Source organism: Acartia tonsa, chromosome 1 (genome assembly GCF_053477335.1).
Source record: "Acartia tonsa isolate MP-2025a chromosome 1, ASM5347733v1, whole genome shotgun sequence".
NCBI classification, from domain to species: Eukaryota; Metazoa; Arthropoda; class Copepoda; order Calanoida; family Acartiidae; genus Acartia; species Acartia tonsa.
Genome location: NC_137260.1, coordinates 51537037 through 51562168, shown reverse-complemented (window position 1 = coordinate 51562168; position 25132 = coordinate 51537037). Strand labels below are relative to the sequence as shown.

The following is a 25132-nucleotide window of genomic DNA, read 5'->3' as shown; positions in this document are numbered from 1 at the left end:
GGTGTCCCATCCCCCAAGAAAAAAGCCTAAAACCACCACAGGACCAGTAGGTATATACCCTGAAGAGTAGAATCCAATCGGTTCAGTGGTGACCGAGATCTTAAGTTTCAGACGGACGGACTGACAGACAGACGGACAGACATCAATCTACTTTGTATAATAGACAACTAGCGGCTACGCCCCTAGAGGTCTAGGGGCTGTTAAGGTAGGAGGGGGAAAAGTCGACCTCATCCCATTTTAAATTTGAGTTTGAAAAGAGTAAAAAAATATTTTTTTTTTGGGGGGGGGAGGGTGAAGACACCCTCCCCAAAAATAGTTAAAAACCTTACCAGGACCAATATGAAGCTTCACTGTAAAGGAGAACAATATCAGTTCAGCGGTTAGTGAGATCCTTCGGGACAGACAAAAAACGCTTACTACTTTATATAATAGGACAAGCGGCTAAGCCCCTAGAGGCCTCTAGTGGCACTTTAGATGTTTTTGTTTGTTAAAGTCTCTACTTTACTTCTTTCTCTTTATGTTACGTTGAAGTCTCCCATATATTTTAAAAATTTTCGATTTTTTGTCATTTCTCTTGGGAGGGTGGTTGTACCCTCCCCCAAAATAGTTAAAAACCTTCCCCGAACCCATGAGAATCTACCCTGTTAAGGAGAACCCGATCGGTTCTGCGGTTAGTGAGATCCTTCGGTACAGACACACAGACATACAAACAAACATCCTGTTACTTTAGTATAAGGATATATAGATTTAGATATAACAAATTTGTATATATGTACAACGAATCTATACATTTTACATTATTCAAAAACGTACCTTTTCTCACTTTGATCCTTTTCCAATGAAGAAAAATGAATTTAAGTTTTACATTACAATGAATCATTTTATTGACCAGAAAACAAAGGAAAAGAAATGTCAGGTCGCTGAAAGCAAGGAGTATATACTAATTTTCATAGAATAAAAAGAAATAAAGCCAAATAGAATGTAATATGTCAACCTTACTTTTAAACAAAGTTGTTTTTTTGTCAATAATCGGAAATATAAACCTACTTTAAGATTAGTTAAAGTGTCATAACTTTAATTTTAATGTCACTATAGCAAAGCTACTCTATAGCAGTGTTCTTCTGTCTGTCTGTAGAATGTTGGCTTGTTTATACTTAGTAATAAGTACCATTTTTTCATCAGATTTTTATCTATATTGCTAAAACTCGTTTCTGTCTTTCTATACAGAAATTGAATGATAATCTTCAAAAGTTTTATTTATTTCTATCTGGATGAAATTTTGTATATCTTGACCATGTTTCATCGGATAGACAATTTATTTTGCTTAAAGTATCAGAATAATTATTTATTGCATCGTATTATAGACAACCTTCCGCGAATATGATGACTTCTAAAATGGTCGCGAGTATCTATATTCATGGAAAATTGACTGTGATTCGATGCTATACATGATTTTCAGTATGGCTTAGAACGGCTCTAATCCACCGGATGTTGAAGCCATGAAAAATAATTTCTAGACGTTCTATGCGGTTTGTAACTTTGAATGTCTACATACGAAAGATCATTCATTTTTTTTCGTTAAAAGGGCCTAAGCTTTTATGAGAACTATATATAACCTTGTTTAGAATTGACTCTGAGGAAGTTGAGGCGGGTAGTTTTATTTTCAACTACTGTGTAAAATATCTATGGGGAAACGATTTTATTATCGCGTGTTGGGCCTCGAGTAAACTCGTACAGGCAAAATAACTCCAAGGTTCCAGGGATAGGTAAATTAAAGATAGTTAAATTTTTCCCTTACTTATTCAAATTAAATATAGACAGGATTTGTAATATTCAAATTCTAGGGTGGAGGAGTTATTTCTTTTTTTTAACCTATCTTGTATCTCTGGGCTGGGCACTACTCCATACATTATTATTACAGGACAGGACCAGGGATATAAGGGAGAAGACAATAGCCAGTAAATTATTATGCATTTCCAATGATTATACACAAAATTACCCTTTTGTAGATTACAATTATTGGTTCAAACGTTTGAACACTCAATTAAATAAACCGACCAATTAAAGTTTTAAAAATCCCCAAGGTTGTTAATCCAAGAAATAAAAATTTGGGGACTAGTGTAATAAACTTCCCAATGTCCCCTTCCTCCCTGGGACGGGGCAGTTTTAAATAAATATTTTCCAGGTATTACCAGTTGGATTTTATTACTGTGACCTTCAGCGGAGAAATTATGCCTTTTTGGAGCACTTCATATACTTTTTTTATATTGTAAAGCTTATCTATAAGCTTTATTCTATTCGTAGGCAATGTATATTAATATAACGTAGCTTGCAAGTTAAACAAAGATAGCGACATACATAAAAGCAAAGCTCAAAACAGACGGACCAACGAACAAAAGCAAATAGATTCAATGATATTTAGAAGTATGAACAAAATTCTTGTTTATCTGTCCCCAAAAAAAGGGAATATATGATTGCTTGTATACGGACATATACATTTTAGGACCTTATTATAAAGATGCATTCGCATTTTAGGATTTTCCATTTTTATCTCTTTTTTTATGTCTTTCTGTTTTCTCTATATCCTTTCATACGGCTTTGTTAATATTTGACGTATGTTTTATTATAAACCTTTCAGTCTTTTAGAAATAATTTTCCTTCTTGTTAGGTATTATCACAAAACCTGTTTATTTATGAACTTTCTTGAATCATACTTCCGACCACTTGTAAAAGGGGAAAGGGTAAAATAAATTTATGAAAATGAGAGGTAGAATAAAAATATCGGAGGTGGGGAAATTAAAAAGGGAGTGGGGATTATTATTGTTCGACGGAGGCATGGAAAAAAGGGGTAGTTAAAATTGGGTAGTTAAAACAAGAAATGTTACTTAAAGGTCTTTAATTCAACTATAGTAGCTCTTCCTCTATACTTTAGGGGCTTCTCTCTACGAGTAGGTAGGAAAGGTGTGTTTCCTACAAAAAAAAATTAGTTCTAAAATAAAACTAAAGTCTTTTCTAGGGGGGGAAGAAGTTTTTACTATGGTCATATATATTTTAGGGGATTGACGTCCCTAGATACCTTGCCAATGGCCACGACAGTAAGCTTCTCTGATAAGTGTCAAGAATTGTAGCCATTTAGAGATCTTAATGAACATATACACACTCGTATGACTACTTTGTAATATTTTATATAAACTTAGACTTTTAAATATTTTGATGGATATAAATAATTTCATATTAAAAAGGTGATATTAAATTTATACATAGCCCGTTTCAACCTTATTTTCTAACCCCATAGTTAATAATCTATGAGGTAGAGAAGTGTATTGTTTATGAATACTATTGTAGTGACTGCAGTGCCATGAGAACTATCAAACCATCAAGACCACCACCAGCCAGACAGAGAAAGGGAAATAATAATTCTCTCTGCTTTCCTTAGTTAATATAATAACAACATACCTGCTATCAAATAAACCAACACATACCAATCTATTTAAATTATTAACAATAATGATTACATCATATTATAAAGACCTTTATCAATCTAGGCCATCTCAATATAAGTGATTATTTTTTTAATGCATTGACTGTATTGTGCTTGCATATAACTAGATTATGCTTGCTTTAATTGAACAAAACTTTGTAATCAACAATAATATGGTGTCATATAGTTAATACATTTCTGCATTTAATATCTTTGTTATGACAAAGACAAAGTTTATGAAATTAATGCAAGGATATTTAAAGTGAGAATTTTCTGGTTTTATATTATTGCTCAATTTGTGTTGTTAGTGGAGACTTGAGTTGAGTTTACGTGATCAGGCAATTACGTGAGAAGTAAAGTATACATTCAATCAAAAAATACACTTTTATACCTCAGTCAAGGACAAGGGAATCTACAGAAAAAATATGATTATTTCAACATATACATTTAAAAATAACAATCATTGTCAAAATGTATAAAAACAAGGATATGTTGGTAGCAAGGTAGCGTGACGCTGTCCTATAAATAATGTGAACAATGTCAGATTTATCTGACGAGGAGTTTTATGAATCAGAATTGGACCAGAGTGAATTTATTTACAGCTCAACAAATGGTCTAACCACTGGGTTCCTTTCTTTATACATAGGTAAAAATAATATATTATTTTTTTGATTTAAACTACACTATAATTTGCTAGTTCTCGAACAATATATTTGGTTAAGTAGCTGTCTAGGTAATTGGTACATAATTCTAGAAAATTCACAAGTAATTTTTATTAATAATCCTAAATTAAAATACCTCTTCTAATTTCGAATTTAGTGAAAATAAAAAAAGCAACATTAAAAATGCAATCTGACACATGTTTTACTTTGTAAACGTGCATAATGTGCAAAAAAGTGTTTTTAAAAGTTTAAAAATGCATAAATTTTATTTTGTATTATTTTGCATACTGCATTTGAAAAGTGTTTAGATTAATTGAATCAATGTAATTATACAAGGAACAAATAGTTCCATAGGTATTTCAAACAACTCAAGAAAGAAAAAATATATATTCATTTTATGCTTGTAATATTCTATGATGTCAATGATGTGCACCAGAGGGTGTTAATCCTTGACTGAGTGAAAAAAGGGAGAGGTGGATTTTGTTTTAAGAAATTGTCAACACCCCCCCCCCCCCGGCCCTAAAAAAGAAAAAAAAAACATTCCTTATGCCACTGTCCCCAACTAATATAAATGTCCACTAAATAATAAGCATTTGAATGAGGACACGCACTAGTAATTATAAAGAAGCTTGCTTATTTTCGAAAGAAATGCAGTAATTTCATTCTGTACACATTAAATAAATACTTTCATATTATATTATAGTTATTATTCCAAATAAAATTATCAAAGACTATTTATCAATCTTAATGCTGGTTTAGATTTTTTATATAGTACATCTCATCAAAAGGTATTACAATGTTGAAAAAATGTTTTACTTTAGAATTATCTTAAATATTTATTTTACCATTAGGATTTAAAATAAGTTCATTAAATTTTAATACTTTGTTGATTATTGGATTTTTTTAGAAACGTTGACCGGAACCAGTTTTGAGATGAGAGTTCCGCCAGTAGAATCCGTCCTAGCTGTTAAAACTAAACTTCAACAGCTAGAGGTAATACAATTTTTGGTGGATTTGAATCTTATCTAATAACAGATCTCCATTGTTTAAAAGTTAGTTATAGCAACTTGTTTAGAAATTTAGATTGAGATCGTGCAATCAATGAGTTAACAAAAATAGCTCTTACATTGACTTTCGTCAGTTTTGTTCCAGAAGAGATGGACTTTTCCACCTTTTTGTTCGTCCGTTCGTCATTAAATATTTAATATGGAGGTCTGAAATTTGGGTAAAGATTTTGTGTATCTGCTCGTTAAACCACTTAGTCTGTCTGTTCTGCTCTACAGTCATTTCATTTAAGCAGATATATATTTTTTCATCCGATATCAAAGACTTATGTAAGTTTTTGTGAAGATTTAAATGACCTCTGACCATCTAGTTAACAACTAACTTTGTCAAACTGTCTCTTAGTTATGCTTTGTTTGGTGGATATTTTTTTAGTTGCGATTAAAGATTGATGTTTCAAATTTTGTTTAAAGAATAACAAGAAGCATCTACTATTTAAATCACTTTCGCAGATTTTATATATCTATGAGCTTTATTATTTATGGATGTTGTCATCCTTGTTATTAGTTTTATACAGCCTGACTTAAGAAAAGCCTTTGATAAACTATTTTCATATTTTTTTATTTCGACTTATCTATGTTATACAATTTCTTAAAGTTTCTATGCTTAAAACAAATAATTATACAAAGGTTTCCATAAAACCAAGGTTAATAACACTGCAGTTAGAATCTGCAGACTGTTTTTTAGTTGCGTAGATGATCTGTAATTTACTTTGTTTGTTTCTTTGCAATTTAAAAAAAAAAAATTTCTAAAGCATGATTGAGCTATGTTATTAAAACTATGTCATTCTTTAATATTTATCAATATATTTAGACTGGACAACATCAAATCAAATTTATATTAAAACAATTGTTTTTTTCCATAAATGTGTGATTGTGGCCATTTCAACAATTTGTGGAATTTTTTTTTGACAGCGAGGCTACTCTGCATGTATTATCTATTGCTGTCAGTACTTGAACATTAATTTTTTCTTAAAAAATTATATTTTCTGTGAAGGAATGACAACGCTTTCCAAAATTGATTTTGTTATTGCTTCACTATTTTTAAATGTATTGTTTATGATTTCAAAAAGTTAAAATAAAATTTAAAATTTTTTTTACTAGAGATACTTTTCCTTGACAACATAAGGCAATTTTCCATTATTGTGGTATTGGTTAGCGTTTTAGGGTTAGGGCCTATCGCATGGATTAGGCATATGAAAGAATTACTACAACCCCCCTCCCCACCCTTTATATTCAATTTGTTTCGGACGTAAAGAGGGGGGTAGGGGGTTAAGATTTGCATAGGCACTTTAAGGGTAAGCACCACAATTCTTTTGGAAACTCCAAATAATTTATTTTTATTCTTCATGCATTAACTCTGGCCAGAGAACGATATTCAGTAGTTTTGATTGTCTGAAATACTTTACTTACTCTATTATTTCCTTTTTGGAATATTTTACGACAAAGCTATTATTGCTTGATTCACTTCTACAAGATTGCTAAAATGGAAATTCATCTTTATGTCATAGAAACGTATATTTTTATTAAAAATAGGTTGAAAAACTTTCTAACATCTAAATAAACTCATACATTACACACAAGAATAATATGATTCAAATAAGTCCCTATACCTGAAATAAATGGTTTCTAATTGATAAGTTGGACTTTTTGCATTTACTTAAGTTACATTTTAATTTTTTATTGTTTATTCAATAAAAGAATGAAAATGTAGCATAAAAAAAATGTTAGAACTAAGTATCCCTTTAATTAGGGTACACCAATTTATTTTTTTTTTTTAGGGTATTCCAATAAGTCAGCAACATCTACTCTACAATAATACCGAGTTAAAGAATGGCTCCACCCTACAAGAGTCTTCAGGTATAGTTTTTGAGGATCAGCTTTATTAACTTTTTAACTATGTCCGTAAAAGTAATTCAAGAAAGAATTGCTTTAACTCTATTATTCACTTGCGGCTACATCCAGAGAGGCCACTAAGGTGACCCTCCTGTCAAACTTTCAATTTAAGTTTTAAAAGGAAAATTTGAAGAAAATTTTTTTTGGAGGGTTAATTTTTTCTCAAGGTGCGATTTTCTCCAAAAAAGCTATAAACCTTTCCAAGATCTATAAGAAGCTAAATTGTACAGGAGAAACGTATATGTCCTGCAGTATAACAGACACACAGACACAGATCCTATTACTTTTATATAAGAATTAGCAGATAAAAGCAAAATTGCTAAAACTGAAAAATAATGAAAAAACCGAAAGAACTTATATTTAGGATAATGAATTCATCCCATATTTTACTAATTAATGAACATTTGGACTTGTTCGTTTTTAAAGAAAAAACTGCATTGGCTGATTACATAAATCTTTGCGTCAGAAGGAAGACAAAAATCCAATTTCATATTTTAGAATGAATAGAAATACTTTATCAATAATATTTTTCGTTGCAAAATTGAAAAAATAAGTACGAACTGTATAAACTTGAACATTATCTAAGTAATTGTTGTTTTATTTTATTTGAAATTAGATATGACTGTCTCAACCATGACACTTTGGTTGAGTATGACTTCCGAATTAGCGGGAAGTTCTCGAGATCTGTTGGCGAACATACAAACCCCCAAAACCAGGAACCATCAAGTTTCAACAGCAGGTTTGATTATAGATTTATTGATGAAATTATTTCAAAGTCCTGAAATTACAAAATCAATTAGTTCATAATTCCAGTTATTTATAACCACGTAATCTTAATTGCTTTTTAAAAATCATTTTTCTCTACGGTTAAGAATCTTTGGAAACTTTGGCTTTAAAGGAAAATTATTTGGTTTAATAAATCATTGTTAAATGCAAAAATAAAGGCACATAAAAAATACTAAAACATATATTAATCATTATTAAGTTTCATGTTTAGCTGGCTAAAGCCTTTTTAAAACTACATATAATCGTCCTATACACCATTCTTCTTAATAAAATTAACAAATTCTACCTGAAGTTCTTATGGTTTCAAATCCCTGGTATACTAGGGTCGTTCACGCACTATGAGACCAATGATAGGCCCAATTTTGTTCTCCGAAATCTTCACACCCTCATATCTCATTCAAAAGTAACGAACGTGCGCATCAAAATATATAAACAATCCATACCGCGTCACTTTATGAAGGGAAAGTCAAAAAAGACGACATTTGCGCTTAATTCTAGGATAATGATAAGGAATTAATTTCGAACTTGATAAACACAAAGCTTCCTCGAAAAGAGGTTAAGACACACCCCCCGTTTGAAAGTCAAATTAACTTCCTTAACGAGATTCAAGGTTTTTTTGCGCTGAGCACTAGCAACATTTCTCACTAAACTAAACTCACCATAATCACATGAGAATGGCCACATCCCAAAACACGTGACAATTTTTGCTCCTAACTAAATGAAACCCCGTGAAATGCATACACAATTTTATACTCCTCACTAGGACTCGTAATACCTCACATTTTAGGATAGAAGGATGGGGATTGGTTGTACCATACAATATTCCAGGCACATGACACTCACAAGATCACATACACAAATCCTAAAATGGATAATCCTATTAATCATGATGTTGTAAATATAACAACTTATACTAAATAATAATCATTTCATAATCAATAGGTAATAAATCATTATTAATAAATCAATAAGTACCTACGAAATCAGGTTGAAATGTAAACAATAATGGTAAAATAAAACGAAATAAATCTTAGACAAGAAAATTAAGATTTATAGGTACTTAAAATTAAATTTGTTAAGCATCAAAAAGAGTAGTAAGAAAAATATTTCAAAATCCTTGGGCAGAAAGTTTTTCAAACTTAATGAATAAGAACTGTACTTATATCTTAATCAACAATAAAACTTTTTAATACTTAAAGAATAGCAAAATAATAATATCTTCGTTAGAATTTTCATCGGAATTATGAAAAAAATACCAATTTTTCTTTGTAAAAAAAATATGAGACTTTAAATATGAATTTTCAATCATTCCTTGATCTGAATAAAATGTTTTACTTGATTGAAATTCATATATAATTTTTAAAAAAAATCTGCTAAAAAATACTTGATTTTTTTTCTTAGAATAAATATCGAATCACGCAACCTCGACACATTTATTCTATTTGGTAAACTTTTCAGGTAATTTTTATAATGAATTGTACTTTTGAAAAGAAATTAAACTCAATAAAATTAAATTTGAGCATATGAAATAGAATAAAAATTAATCGCATTTCATTTGATTCTTATTTTAGGCATAAAATAGGCATATGAAAATGTGGCTTTTTACTAAAAAAAATCTCAATTTCCATAAAATAAGAATCAATTATTAATCATAATTTTTAACAACTGCCTGACTGATACAGCATGCTCTTCCAGGGGAGATTTATCTGACAGCCTGAACAAGACTCTTGCAGTCTTTCTCCCATCCTCAATCCTCGTCACTCGGCCCATCCGCAAACATCTCATCAGCGGATTGGTACTCGTAACCAGAACTATATCTCCGTCGGCTAGTGGCTCCGCCATCTCATCCTTCCACTTGGACATCCGTAATATCTTCGGTAGGATCTCCTGGCGGTAGGCAGTCCAAAACTGGGCAGACAAATCTTCTAACAACTTCAACCTGGAGGAAATTTGGTCCTCCGGTTTCATCGCCACATTGCACAACGGCTGGCGGTCAACATTTCCCAGCAGCTGGCCAGGGGTAATCAGCCGCCAATTCTCCACGTCGTTCGCAGCTTCTATCGTCAATGGTCTGCTATTCAACTTGCTAACCTCTGCCAGCAGCACCAGGAGCTCGTTGAAATTAACAGAACTATTCACCAACTTCTTGGACAGCAATCTCTTGGTTAATCCCACCATTTTCTCAGCTTGCCCAATAAAATGGTGGGCTCGGGCCGGGATCTGAGACCAAGAAAACTCTACCTGGCTGCCCAACTTCTGCTCTAAAACCTTGCGAGCACCGGATAATTGTGTGCCCATGTCGCTTACTATAACCTTCGGCAGACAATGAACAGCCTCCAACTTGCGCAGGGACAACAGGATACTGCTGGTATCATACTTTCCCAAGGCATCTAACCATAACGCCCCTGAGAACCTGCAGACCACCACGAACACCCACACCTTCTTCGTTGCTGTCTGACTCCTCGTTTTGGCGGCAGCTCTCCTCGTAACCAGCGGACCCATCAGGTCGACTTGCACAGCTTCAAAAGGCCTGCTCGGGACCAACTTGTCAGGTAACACATCCTTCATGGTAGTACGACATTCCTTGGCCCTCTCAACACTGCAGGGCCAACACTTCTTCACTTCCATGATGGACAACCTCCTTGCCTTCACAATCCAGCACCAACGGCGGCTCTCAGCTAAAGTTCCACGGACACCAGAGTGAAGCTCAACATGCGCTTCTCTCATAAAAACAGCAGCTAACCAATTACCAGGCTCCAAAACTATTAAACCTGGCATGTCTTCAAATATCATTTTACGGCCACCAGTAATGGCGTCAATGACGGGCTCTCCACGACCAACCATTTTAAGAATTCTCATCTCCCTGGTCACATAATTTCCTCCGGAACCAACGACAGGCCAGGTCAATGATACTTCATGCACTAATGGATTCAATGACGCATAATTGCCTTTAGCGTCATTTATCCACTCATCCTGTTGGCTACATGACACAATGAAAAGTTCCGCCGCCGCCATAAAATTGTACAAAGACGGCTTGTACACAGAATCTGCGGCTGCTACATGACTACCAGCGGCTGTAGTCTTACCTTCTTGTCTGCTCTTTAGCTTCTTCAACCAGGTGTTCGCTACTTGCAGGACAGCTGCCATAATACGTTTGGCCTGTCCAAATGATCTCCTGTGCTTAAACCTAAAGACATCTTCAGCGGCTTCTCCGGCAACTTTCATTGAACATAACTTAACCATTTTGGTATTCAACTCCTCTGGTGGTAAATCCTGCTTGACTTGTTCGGCAGTTTTCACCGGCCACGCACTTTCATCCTGGCGAAACCATTCTGGGCCCAATCTGTACCTGGAACCTGGTCCCAAGTCTGATACCTTGCAGGTGCTTCTGGTGCCCAAATCTTATTATTATTATTATTTGATTCTTTATTTGTCTTAACTATATACATAGAAAGTTAACATATGAATTATAGGAGTTATTATAACAATATTAAATAAGGACTAATCCAAGATATTCTCTTATAAAAAGTGTAAGTTCATTGTGAAGCAGAAGTAAGCAATACAAAGAAGGAAATTTTGCCGTTTAACATAAAAAGTGTACATTTAAATTAGGTCAATACTAATTCAACATAATATCTTCTCAAAATATGTCCAATTTATACAAAAAAAATAAAACTTCAGTAAGTTCCAGAAAGGAAAATAATCGTCATCGAGAAGTAAAATATAATATTCATGATAAAAATAATAGGTCAATAGGTACTAATCCTTAATATAAAAATGTGTATAATGGATACACAGCTGAACTTAAAATTGTTAAGGAGGGATAAATAAGTGTGGCCTGTTAAATGAAAACTGCAGAATGCTTTAATGGGCAGATCACCAAAAGCTCCACCTCAAGATTATTGTTAAGGTTGTATACTGACCCTCTATTGGATGAGGTAATTTTTCTTGAAGGTCTAAACGTCACCATATGAAAAACAGGCTTAAATTCATATGGTTAAAGTTAAGAATCACAAGAAATAATTATCCTCGGGATCATTCTTTTTTTTACTACACTTTATTTATCAATACCCACCTGTAGATTTTACAGGTGAGATGAAGTTGAGGTGAAATACTTAAGTGTGTCTAAAGATTTGGTGTGTTTGTTGTGTAAGTGTAGAGTATAGTATATATATATTACATACGAATTTAAATAAACAAACACTTTTTAAAAATGCCCTCATTTGCAGGTAGTTTTCTTTCTATACTCGAAACATGACATTTATCCCGGGTCAAATTGAAATGTTGTTAATTTTTCATATCCTAATCTATAATATGCCCAAATCTGCAACATTGTGTGTCCCCGGGACCCACCTCCAGTCATCCTTGTTGGTTGCAGATTGAATTTCTCCAATGCGATGAGAATTAAATGTGTTCAACATAGCACTGTTGGAAACTATTTGTGATAAAACACACGATGAATCAGTAAAGTACATCACTCTGATAACATCAAAGGGCCGGGCATCTCTGATGGACTTTGACAACCTTGTGGACATCTGGCAACCCATCAATTCAAGGCGTGGAATTGATTCACACTTGACCGGCGCAACTCTTGACTTGGTGGCTAGCAGAAACGTTTCAAATCCTTGTCTAGTTGGCCACCTCAAATATGCCATACATGCATAAGCCTCTGATGACCCATCCGAAAACATCATCAAGGATGGAAGGCCAGTTGGTTCCTCCGGGACCACACAACGGTCAAACTCCAATTTAGCGACCTCAGCTCTGTCCTCCAGCGACTTAACAAGTTCATCCCGTAGACTTTTTGGAATGAAATCTTGCCAGCCCAAATTCAGCAAACATGTTTTCCGCAGGACAAGTTTAATTCTCAACAGAATAGGGCTGCAAAGCCCGATCGGGTCGAAGGTCTGGGCGGCGAACCTGTGGACCATCTTCTTTGTCAGATTCTCGTCCAAGGCGTCCTGGAGGTTGTACAAATCAGCATCCTCTTTCACCTTCTTTCCCTTGACTTTACCATCTTGGTTGACTCTTGTGGCGATGGATAACACATCGGTGGCTGGCTTCCATATCAGCCCAAGAACCTTGGTTGGCTGGCAATCATCTCCAGAATAAATGACTTGTTTGAAGGAAAAACTACCTTTGCCGATAATTCTGTCAGCTTCTTTCATCATCTCCTTGGCTTCTGGCACCGATCCTGCTCCCGAAATAACGTCATCTATGAAGCTGTGCTTCTCAAGCTTGACTGCAACTGGAATCTGAGGTAACTTGAAATCCTCATCAGGGTAGGTAGGTATTTGTGGCTCCTTCCATAATTCAGGTTTAGCAACAATTTCACTACCGTTTATCTGCCCCTCTCCATACATCTCCTTGACCTCTGCTTCACTCTTTCCGCCGAACAGGCGGGACGTCAACTTCAGGGCTGTAACTGCCAAATTTCCCGCAGCCAACTCGCCAAAATTCACAACTTTAGTCAGGTAAATTTCAAGTGGACCGTCTGGCGTCGGGGAAAATAAAACTCTCTTCATCTGGCTGTCGAACTCTGTGGCCAGGATGGAGTTATAAAACTTGGAAATATCCGCGGTTAAACCAACCTTGTAACCGCGGAAAAGCAACAAATGATAAAAAATCTTCTGCATTGGCGGCGGACCTCCCAGCATTATGTTATTAAAACTGGTACCTTTGAACGTCAGAGAACTATTTGCACACAATCTCATGGGTGTGGAACTTGAATCCTCCTTGAAAGCAACCACTATTGATGAACAAGACTTAGGCCCTTCATACTGCAATTCTTCAGGCGTGGCTTTTTTAAACACGCCTCTGGATATGGCGTCGTTGAATACCTCCACATACATTCCATAGGTACCTTCCTTGACCATCTTGGCACGATCCTTTTCAGCAATTTTGCGGGCTAAACTCTCATTGTAGGGTAAAGTGTGAGGATCTTCAATATAAGCATATTGACCTGTCCACTTGTTGGACTGCAAGTCTAGTGTTAAACCTGCCTCAATTATCCTCTGCCTCTCACGCTGGTCCCAGGTAGTGCCGTCGGCCATAGCCTTGCACTCTTGACAGGCAGTACATCCTGGACAAAGTGCCTGCGGCTGTACGCCAAACGATTCAGACGTCAGAAAGTCTGGCAAGGTGCCTCCACTGACACTGACAGCCTTATATGCCGACTTTTGATCTCCAGCTCCACCGTCAGCACTCGTACAGATAAAACCACTACCAAAAATGGTTCGCCACAACATAGACTGGCCCACTTTCTGGTAGGTTGATGGAAACACGTCAGGATGTGTATTTCCAATGATGATATCTAAGCCTCCACTAATATATGTAAATCTTTCTGGCGGCATTTTAAATATCTCGGCGGCAGTTTCGGGGTGGACCGAGCGCATCTCGTTGGCCCCGCCGAGGGTAGGCATGACAGCTGCCTCAAACTCCCTCAAATTACCGTCCCTATCCTTCAGATAAAACACAACATTGCGGCAGGAAGACTCACTGCCGTCAGCTACAGAAATAGTTGTATATCTGCCGGTAGATTTCAGCTTCAACTTGTTGGATAACTTCTCAGACACAAGTGGCAAATTTGCACCAGAGTCAAACATGACAGTGGCGTGGCAGGTGCCGCCGCCAGGTGCTACAACAGGAACTAACTGAAGTAAGAAGGTGCAGGGGCTGGGTGCAGAACTTGACTTGTAGACTGTATTCACACCAGCACTAGCCTCATGGAGCAACCTAGAATGATATCTGTCGCAATTATTGGTGCCACAAACACCAAGCTTATCCGATTTATTACACTTGTCAGCAGCATGGCCGTCACACAGGCAGAGTTCACATAACTTCTTCTGCTGGACAAATTTCTTTCGGTCAACCACATCCATCTTCTTAAACGTGAGGCAACGAAAAATCGGGTGTTTCTCCTTGCAGCTCTCCACAGGACATGCACTGTTCCACTTGGAAGCCTTGTCCTTTCCAGCCTTTCCATTCTTATTGTCGCTGCGGCCAGACACTTGCGCGGCGGCAGCTCTGTCACGATTTCTCTTGCCGGCGCTAGTGTCATAGGACATATCACCGGCCAACATAGCTCCCCTGGTCCTCTCCAGCAGTTCTACAATCTTCTGGATGTTTGGTTGGTTCATGCTACCTAGCTCCATCATAATTTTCTCTCTCAAATTTTCAGGGCACTTGTCTTTGAAAATATGAATAAGAGTTAGGTGGTTGTAATCCTTAGCTGCAGAACCAACGATGGCTTCTACTTCCTGCATCATGCTCTTGAAGGTAGCAATTGCACTAACCACGTCCACAGGTTTATCTACAGGTTTCATCTTGTTCAGCTTAGTTAAAATCCTCATGAACCGGCGAGTGTTTGATAAAAACATCTGATCGAGAAACGACCATTGTTCATTATGATCTCTAATTGCTGACACTTGCTTGCGTAGTTCCGGGTTGGTTATCACCTTCTCCATACACAACATCAGACTTAACCTCTGGTCAGCAAATCCGTAACCAGAGCATAGATCCTTAAAGGCCTGTTTAAAGTTTGGGTAATCCGTGTCAGTACCGTCGAAGGACGGCAGCAAACTGTTGTCCCAGCGCCCATACTGCGGGTTGGAACTCCGAATATCCACGGCAGACATACTTCTGGAGAGCATGGCAGGTGTCCCACTCTCATCCAAGTTAGATGAACGACGTTCCATCTCTCTAAGCCTTCGGTACATATCACGAACTTCTTGGCGCAACTCCACGGAAATTTTAAGCACTCCCATGTCCATCTTCACCTTCTCAATGACGTCGAGGTTCCTGGCGACAGTGCTTGACCTCGCGTCGTCTGAATCATTGTCAAGCCAGTACAGAATTTTTGTACACTGTTCCAACGACGCATAGACTTTATCAGCAACAGTTTTCTGCTCACTAGCTTCATCCAAATCACGCTTGAACTCGCGCAGCTCACTAGTCTCCACGGCAGGTTTTAGACTTTTTATTAGGTCAGATTGGTCCTTGACCTCACTAAAAATGTCACGAATTGATTTTACATTCACATTTTCACATGAACTAAAACTTTGGCAGGCTTTTAGATTGTCATAAAACACTTTTAACTGTTCGTCAAACACCTCTAGCCTTTCACTGCCAATAGCGATAGCTCGCTCAATTTTCTGCTTTTTGGTTAGTGGCATATTGATTCACTAGGTACTTATTTCACAGAAAAAATTGTCACAGTTTATTGCATCAAAAATCACTGGATGCTATTGATCTCTTGATGAATGCTAACGCCTATTCATCAGATACTTTGAAATTGTCTCAACCATGACACTTTGGTTGAGTATGACTTCCGAATTAGCGGGAAGTTCTCGAGATCTGTTGGCGAACATACAAACCCCCAATACCAGGAACCATCAAGTTTCAACAGCAGGTTTGATTATAGATTTATTGATGAAATTATTTCAAAGTCCTGAAATTACAAAATCAATTAGTTCATAATTCCAGTTATTTATAACCACGTAATCTTAATTGCTTTTTAAAAATCATTTTTCTCTACGGTTAAGAATCTTTGGAAACTTTGGCTTTAAAGGAAAATTATTTGGTTTAATAAATCATTGTTAAATGCAAAAATAAAGGCACATAAAAAATACTAAAACATATATTAATCATTATTAAGTTTCATGTTTAGCTGGCTAAAGCCTTTTTAAAACTACATATAATCGTCCTATACACCATTCTTCTTAATAAAATTAACAAATTCTACCTGAAGTTCTTATGGTTTCAAATCCCTGGTATACTAGGGTCGTTCACGCACTATGAGACCAATGATAGGCCCAATTTTGTTCTCCGAAATCTTCACACCCTCATATCTCATTCAAAAGTAACGAACGTGCGCATCAAAATATATAAACAATCCATACCGCGTCACTTTATGAAGGGAAAGTCAAAAAAGACGACATTTGCGCTTAATTCTAGGATAATGATAAGGAATTAATTTCGAACTTGATAAACACAAAGCTTCCTCGAAAAGAGGTTAAGACAATGACAAAATGTTGTTTATTGTTGATGTTTATCTAAAAATTAAATAAAATAAGGTTTGCTTGTTATTGCAATTTTTATCTAGTCGGGCCGCTGATAAAATTAGCATTCTATTATAACAAAAGATGCCTGAATATATTATTAAAAAGCCATTAAAATAAAAAAACAAAGATTTTCACTTAAAAACACGGTAATTAGATCATATTAATCACTACATCGATAATAAAAAATATCTAAGGAGCCACCCTAAAACCAATATTATCACTATTTGTTTAGTACCTGCCGGAGCCACCCTGAAGTTGGTGCTAGCAATGCGGGGGGACCTATCAACACTAGAAAATTAATAATATTTATCTAGTACCTGACAGAGCCACCCTGAAGTTGGTACTAGCAATGCGGGGGGATCTATCAACACTAGAAAATCAATAATATTATCTAGTACCTGACGGAGCCACCCTGAAGTTGGTGCTAGCTATGCGTGGGGGACCTATCAACACAAGAAAATAAATAATATTTTTCTAGTACCTGACGGAGCCACCCTGAAGTTGGTGCTAGCAATGCGGGGGGACCTATCAACACTAGAAAATTAATAATATTTATCTAGTACCTGACGGAGCCACCCTGAAGTTGGTGCTAGCAATGCGGGGGGATCTATCAACACTAGAAAATTAATAATATTTATTTAGTACCTGACGGAGCCACCCTGAAGTTGGTACTAGCTATGCGTGGGGGACCTATCAACACAAGAAAATAAATAATATTTTTCTAGTACCTGACGGAGCCACCCTGAAGTTGGTGCTAGCAATGCGTGGGGGATATATCAACACAAGAAAATTAATAATATTTGTCTAGTACCTGACGGAGCCACCCTGAATTGGTGCTAGCAATGCGGGGGACCTATCAAAACCAGAAAATTAATAATATTTGTCTAGTACCTGACAGAGCCACCCTGAAGTTGGTGCTAGCAATATGCAGGGGACCTATCAACACAAGAAAATTAATAATATTTATCTAGTACCTGACGGAGCCACCCTGAAGTTGGTGCTTTCCGCGGATATAGAATGTACAGTTATAAGATTAAAACCAGTTTTTTAGCCCCTAGGTGCCGTAGGCACGGGCTAAAAAACTGGTTTTAATCTTATGATTGTACATTTTTATATTCGTAGAAAGCTGGATATAATACGATGCTAGACATAGTTTTTTCGTATGGATGAGAACCGGTTCCTATCCACTGGATTCGAATAAATACGAGAATAGTTATTTCTCGTATCGTATTATAAACGGCTTTCCGCGGATATAGAATGTACAATTATAAGATTAAAACTAGTTTTTTTAGCCCCGTGGTGCCGAAGGCACCGGCTAAAAAAACTAGTTTTAATCTTATGATTGTACATTTCTATATTCGTAGAAAACTGGATATAATACGATGCTAGACATAGTTTTTTCGTATGGATGAGAACCGGTTCCTATCCACCGGATTCGAATGAATACGAGAAAATAAATTATTTTACTATTTGTCTAGTACCTGACGGAGCCACCCTGAAATTGGTGCTAGCCATGCGGGGGGGACCTATCAACACAAGAAAATTTCCACTCTCAGAAGAGGCGGCTAGAGAAATTCAGGAACACATTTTTTAATCATGTAAATTATAACAAACAAGTAAAAGAAATTTCATAGACACTTTTTACCTGGTTTCCTCTAGAGGAAAGAACTTAAGAAGCCTAAAAAGTTATTTTAAATCAATTTGCAAACCTAATATACACAACATAATTGGGCCTGCCATTTCTAAAACTGATGTCTGAATCAAATCAAAACCCCATTAAAGCTTCTCTGGAAAGAGTTATTTTTCTTATTCAAACTTATTTGCTAAATGCTTTTTTGAAAACATTTACACTACAGACAATCAAATAGACAGACAGAACAAACTTTAAGAAATAAAAGAAAGATTTGCTCACAAAAGAAAAAAATGTATGCATAAATATAAACTACTAATTTACATTTATGTGTTTATACTAATATGTTTCATTTAAAAAATGTTTCCCTATGGTATAGGAGGCTGTGGAACGTAATAAAGACGACCTTCTTGGCCAGATCCCTGAGGGAGGTCACGTGACAGTCCTTGTGTTCCGAGACGGGGATGATATAAACCTGTACCATGTTCTGGAGCGGCCAGATGGTTCCTACAGTCCTCTGTCAGATTCTTGGAGTGGCTCTTCTATAAGGTAAAAATAAACATACATATTTATTATTTATATCTAGTTAAAAATTCACAAATTCGTTGACTTTTTTTCAATAGTGATATGATTGGAAGACATAAACTAACAGTATGTAGAAATGCTTTTTATAGGATAGTTAAATATAACAATTTAAAGTCTTTTTTTCCAGGTATGATAATAGTACTATATTTTTCTATGTTTCTATCCACCATCCTCCCAAGAGAAATCGCCCTTAGAAAAAAAATTAACCCCCGCCAAAAACTAAATAAATTTTTTTTAACTAAAATAAAAGGCGTTATCCTCTTAGAAATTTTGTTTTCAATTTTTTTTCAATTTTGTACCCCCCCCCCCCCCCCCCCCCCCCCGACTACTGACGAACAACTATTTTAGGTTAGGTTAGGTTTTAGGCTAGGGAGCCGAGCGCTGCGGCTAGGCAGGCAAGGGGGCCGAGCGCTGCGGCTAGGCAGGCTAGGGAGCCGAGCGCGAAGCCGCTAGTCCCATAATATAAAATAGTAATTTTTTTTGTCTGAAGCTCAAGATTAGATTTTAGGTTGCTTTTTTTGTCTGGGGGCAAAGCAACTACTTATATATATTTTATTAGAAACTTATTTGCTGAACCGGATGACCAAGAAGTGCAACAAAGAATACAGGTGAATATTACCACAAGTGATTCATAACTGTTTAGAAGCGTGCCAAGCGATTCGCCAAGGGGGGGGGGGGCAATTAAGGTGTTAAATTAGTGATTCATAACTTTTCGGTAAGAACTAATCAGTGGCGTGTATAGAGAGTCACCAGGAATGTTGGAAAACCAACATAGGATATAAAAAAGGGAAAGGCAGACCTTACAATGTTTAATTTAAGGGGGGTGTTGAAAGTCATGGCTTAAGCTATAATGCTCCAATAAACTCACCAAAGACTTTTTCTTTCATTCTTATAGTTTTAATAGCGTGGTTTCTCTATCTATCTACCATATATTTAGGAGAATGCCGCTACAATGAGTAAGATGAACGAGTTAAAAAGTAGGATGGAAAATATGACGCTAGCTAAAAATAGAATTCGCAGGTAATTAAATAGTTATATAATCCTAATATTATTTGTTTATTTCTACATAAATACAAGGATAGGTAAATGAAAGTTAGAGGATAAGTAACTCATATTTAAATTAAACAAATGGGGAATTTTGTCTTATTAAAATAAGCTAATCTTCAATATAATTTTCACAGTACTTATTTTGCTTTTCATAAACTGTATACAACAAATAATTGTAAAACGACAAACAGACAGACAAACAAGCTCATTAACATATTTAGAGTAGCGACGCTTTTATACAAATGTGTATTTTGTTTTCAGAAGTATAGCATTAAATCCAGATGACTATCTACCTCAACTTTCCCTGCCACCCATCTCTACTGATAACAGGTACCTAGAAAAATTTGTAGATAAGATTCTCTACAACTCTTGACTGTAAGTTTGTTTACACTACCTCAATTAAAAAGGGGGGGGGGTCTTAAATGGAAAAGTGAACTGACTTTGTTTAAGTCTTAATTGTTTTAGAATTAAAAGTGTAGGTATCATCTCCTAAATTAAAACTTTACTTTACATATAAATATTAAAGAACAAATTAATTATGAAATTCTGAGGATTTTTAAGGGGAATAATAGCTACTCTATAACTTTTAAAAAGTATTTTGTTTATTTGAAAACTTCACTTTAAAGTTATGTTAACAATCTTGTTTTGAATAATTCTCTTTATTTAGATTAAAAGACTGGGAGAAAGATGAGCTAACTAAAACAGATGATAGTGAAATAACTACAATAGTTGAATTAGAACAAATTAAGAATCAACACAAAGGGCTTTCAAGACGCATGGACAATCAGAAACATTTATTTTCAGGTGATATCCTCTTCAATTTTTTTCAAATTCGTCGTATTTTTACGGTAGCTTTTCTCTTATTTTTAGCCCTTGCGGGGGGATATAGCCCTGCAGGGCCACTTAGCTAACCTAACCTAACCTAAAATAACCTATCAAAAGCTAATGTACGACGAATATACGACGAAACCCACTACTTCGTTTTGTTAATGATTAACTGTAATTTTGTGATTATAAAACAATATTAGAGGAAAAATTTATATTCCAAAATTTGCTTCAAATGATTTTTGTGGGATATTATTCACTTACACAACCATTTACACCCCACGTAAAATATATTATCAAATAAGCAATTGGTTTTAAAAATATATTTGCTTACTAAAGTATATATATAATCCTTTTATCAGATAATATTTAATTCAGAGAAAGCTAAATATACTTTAAACAAACTCTATGACGTAAATAATACATCGATTTAAATGAGTAAGACGTGCCAGGGATGTAGGGATGTGTATTGGATCTATAGGATATAATTTTAAAAGTAACTTTAATTGAGACGCCCAACAATGATGAAATATTTAGAAATCTGCCCTTCATTAAAATTTATAAAATAAAGAAGCTACTCTACCTATTAAAAAATACACTTGTTTACTTTAATCATAGATATTCTTGGATGGTACAATTTTAAAATAATATTTCGATCAAAAAAGTCTTTTTATATTTTAAACAAAAAAATTTATCCATTTTATTATTCCTTTATTTTCTGCAAGAAGGGATATTATTACATTATATCATGAATAACTTAATAAGTGCATTAATTTATCAAGACACAGAAACAAAGGTGGGGATTTTCCCCCGCAGAACAAAACAATAATTGTGTTTATAATTTGCATTCGTTTGATTAAGATCTTTTAGATTGCAAATTGTAATACCTTTAGAATACTGTTTTACATATATACAAGCTGTTGCGTCCCTAGCATGTAATGGAAAGTATTTATAAGGTATAGAAAATATCCAAAAACCACCAAGAGGCTCAAAACTAAAACTAAAATAGCCTAAAACCATAACATGAAATATTTGAAGATGATCTTAGAAAGAGGAACTCAATCAGTTCCATAGATATTGAGATCTTAGGCGTCAGACAAAAAAATACTTTACTACTTTATATATAACAGGATATATGTAAATTCTCCATTTATCTATTTCTATAAATCTTTGTTTAAACCTCTTAAATTTTTTAGACTTGCTAGACCGGTCAAATCATCATGTCAACACCAAGGGGCGGAGACATCCCTATGACCTGACCTCCCCCATCCAAACAACCGCAACACCAGCCAACAACCAGCACCAGCCCAGCAGGATGATATCACTGGACATTGGCGAACTCAAGAAGAATGTTGACAACAACAACGCCAGCTTTAATGCGTCACGCAGAACAAAGGCGGGAGCAGGAACGGGTAGGGCGCAGAGCAGCAGCAATAGATCAACAACCCGGCGGCGCATCAGCCTTGGGCTGACCGCCACCAGCAGTGATTTCGGCGATAGTGATATTTTTGTCAAAAACAGCAACATAACGCCACGGTCACAAATTGATTTTCTAAATACAACGCCTGGGACATATATGAAAAATTCAAAAGTGCCACTTTTCTCAGATCTGCCGGAAGTGCATAAGCCTGTGGGTGAGCGGGCAAGGTCTCCAGGTGGCTCCAGTCAGGCCAGCAACAGTATTCACTCAGAGTCAGATTTCAGAGCCTTTCTAGATGATCAGGCAATTATTCATTTCTTAATTTATAAAAAAAATGTATGGTGGTGAGGAAGGGGGGGGGGGCAAATGGGTATTGTATGTAATATGAGGCTAGATGCTTTTTTAGAGCCGGAAAAAGATCAGCTTTAGCTTATAATCATATAAAAATTAATCAAACCAGGGTTACAGGGATTTGATTATAAATGATAATTAATCTAATTCCACCCCTAGCAGCAATACCTTATTAAAGTAAAAAGGGAGAAAGAGAGTATTGTAGATTACTTTAACTGCCATTGGATGCATAGCCTGCTTCTCTAATGATATGTTTCTAATAAAAAAAATACCATTAAAACTTCATGTATTTATAATAACTGGAATCAGAAATGAATAATGTTGTCATTAGGCGAATGGAAACCTGTCATCCAGCCTCAACGTGCCTTCTCAGAGTAACCACAATCCCCAGTCCTATCTCAAATCATCCAACGGGTTCGATTATTCAGACTTTAGCCTCTCCTTCTCCTCTCATTTAGCTAAATCAAATGTACCGCGTGGCTTTGAAAAACGCCTAGCAACAAGCCGACGCGGTAAATTGTCACGTACTGTTGTATCCGCGCATAAAATGCCGCGTATTCTTGCGTCACCAAAAGGCGGGAATAGTAAAAGTCATCACCACCATGTAATGACGTCACCGCGGATAACAAATAGCCGGGGAAACAGCAGTGATGGAAATAAGCTGCGGCCGTCCTATCCAACCCGACCGCTCAGTGGACCGAAAAAGGTGAAGAAATCCTCCAGCAAACCACGCTGTAACGAAGAAACATGTACAAAAAAGTTGACAATTACGAGCAGTTTCACGTGCAGATGTCAACTCGTGTTTTGTCCTAAGCACAGGCATCCAGAGTCGCATAATTGTAATTTTGATTACAAGACAGAGGGACGCAAGATGTTGGAAGCAAGTATACCGCTGGTTCTCATGCCTAAGTTGCCTAAAATTTAGTTTTTGTAGTAATCTTTTATTAAATCTTTATTGGATCATGGAAAGAAAACGAAGTAGCTGGTTTCGTCGTATTTTCACAGTAGCTTTTCTCATATTTCTGCGGGGCAATCATTTGCCGAACTTAATGTAATATATTATACTAGCGGCTACGCCTCTAGGGGCACTTGAGGAGGAGAGAGTCAAATTTAATAACCCAATTTCTTACTTTAAATTTTTAAAGAAAAAGTAAAAAAAATTTGGGGGGGGAGCGAAAAAAAATTTTTGGGGGGGGTTGCCCCCCCCCCTCATTTTTAATTTTAGTTTAAAAAATTTAAAAAAAAAAATTTGGGGGTGGGGATTTTTCATTTTTTTGGGGGGTTGGGGGTGTCCCACCCCCCCCCCCCCCCAAAAAAAAAAAAAAAAAATAGTTATAAACCTTCCTGGGACCTATGAGAAGCTACCCTGTTAAGGAGAACCCGATCCGTTCAGCGGTTAGCGAGATCCTTCGGTACAGACACACAGACACACAGATACACAGACACATAGACATCCTGTTACTTTAGTATAAGGATAACCTATCAAAAGCTACTGTAAAAATACGACGAAACCCACTATTTCGTTTTATATCCATGGTTCCATTTATTATACATACTGATATTAAAGTTCACATAATATTCATTTTTATGCTTTAATACATTTAGTAAGCAAATATTTTATACAACGAGGATAACATGCAAAAGAGTGGGTCTAATATTGAAAGCAGATTTCATTTATTCGATTCAGCAAACCAAGAGTTTTTTTCAGGCAAATTGTCATTCATATGTACAGACACAAACAGAAACAGAACCTGGAAAAAGGGAAAGAGGCAAAAATTTTCCTAGGCATCATAATGTTTTAATGAAACGAGAAATACGGACGGACAGACACAAGCAAATACATATTATACAGTTGAATTTCATTTGGAAAATATTGAGATAGATAAAATATTTTTCTGACACTTTTTTGTTTAAAAGCTTAAAAAGTTGATTTTTATTTTTGATTATCATGTAATTGTAAGATAAATATATAGAAAAATTTAAATTTGAAAAAGTTCTCTTTAGATGCTTTTAGAATGAATATAATCATTTGTGTAAAAATATGTGTACCTTTGCATAGATTATTGAAAAATTTTAAAATAAAAATCTAGTCTCATAGCAAAAGTAGTTTTTATTTTACAAATAAAAAAGGATGACAATATTCATAAAAGCGAAGCTCTAAAATCAGACTGTAAGACAAACGAACATCAATGCTTACTTTAATAAGCAGAATATTAATTTATATGTCTAAACTAAATTCTATTTCAATTTGTTGCAATTCTGTTAAGGATATTTATTTTATACTTACATTTTTAGGACTTGGTTATAGAGATGCTTCGCTTATATT

General features: G+C 35.6%; 2 protein-coding genes across 2 annotated transcripts in view; both read left to right on the top strand.

Moving 5' to 3' along the window:
- The first annotated feature begins 3901 nt into the window (after window positions 1–3901).
- On the top strand, window positions 3902–23874 carry LOC145330802 (AN1-type zinc finger protein 4-like). The gene is made up of 11 exons (XM_080175471.1): window positions 3902–4127; window positions 5051–5136; window positions 6986–7064; window positions 18427–18529; window positions 18960–19127; window positions 19723–19771; window positions 20101–20183; window positions 20472–20540; window positions 20878–21014; window positions 22232–22758; window positions 23138–23874. Exons 1-11 carry the CDS (start codon window positions 4019–4021, stop codon window positions 23729–23731), a joined length of 2004 nt encoding a protein of 667 aa, XP_080031597.1. The 5' UTR covers window positions 3902–4018; the 3' UTR covers window positions 23732–23874.
- The window catches only part of Ack-like (activated Cdc42 kinase-like), a 178206-nt gene continuing 159737 nt past the window's right edge, over window positions 6664–25132 (top strand). Inside the window, exon 1 of the mRNA XM_080175422.1 lies at window positions 6664–6682. The gene's annotated coding sequence lies outside the window, so the exon portion shown is untranslated. The remainder of the gene's footprint in view (window positions 6683–25132) is intronic.

Bases quoted from the DNA above. Each gene is read 5' to 3' on its own strand.
- LOC145330802 (XM_080175471.1), top strand. From the start codon at position 4,019: ATGTCAGATTTATCTGACGAGGAGTTTTATGAATCAGAATTGGACCAG. The intron at 4,128-5,050 runs GTAAAAATAATA...GGATTTTTTTAG, and splicing joins GTTCCTTTCTTTATACATAG to AAACGTTGACCGGAACCAGT. The intron at 22,759-23,137 runs GCAATTATTCAT...TGTTGTCATTAG, and splicing joins GAGCCTTTCTAGATGATCAG to GCGAATGGAAACCTGTCATC.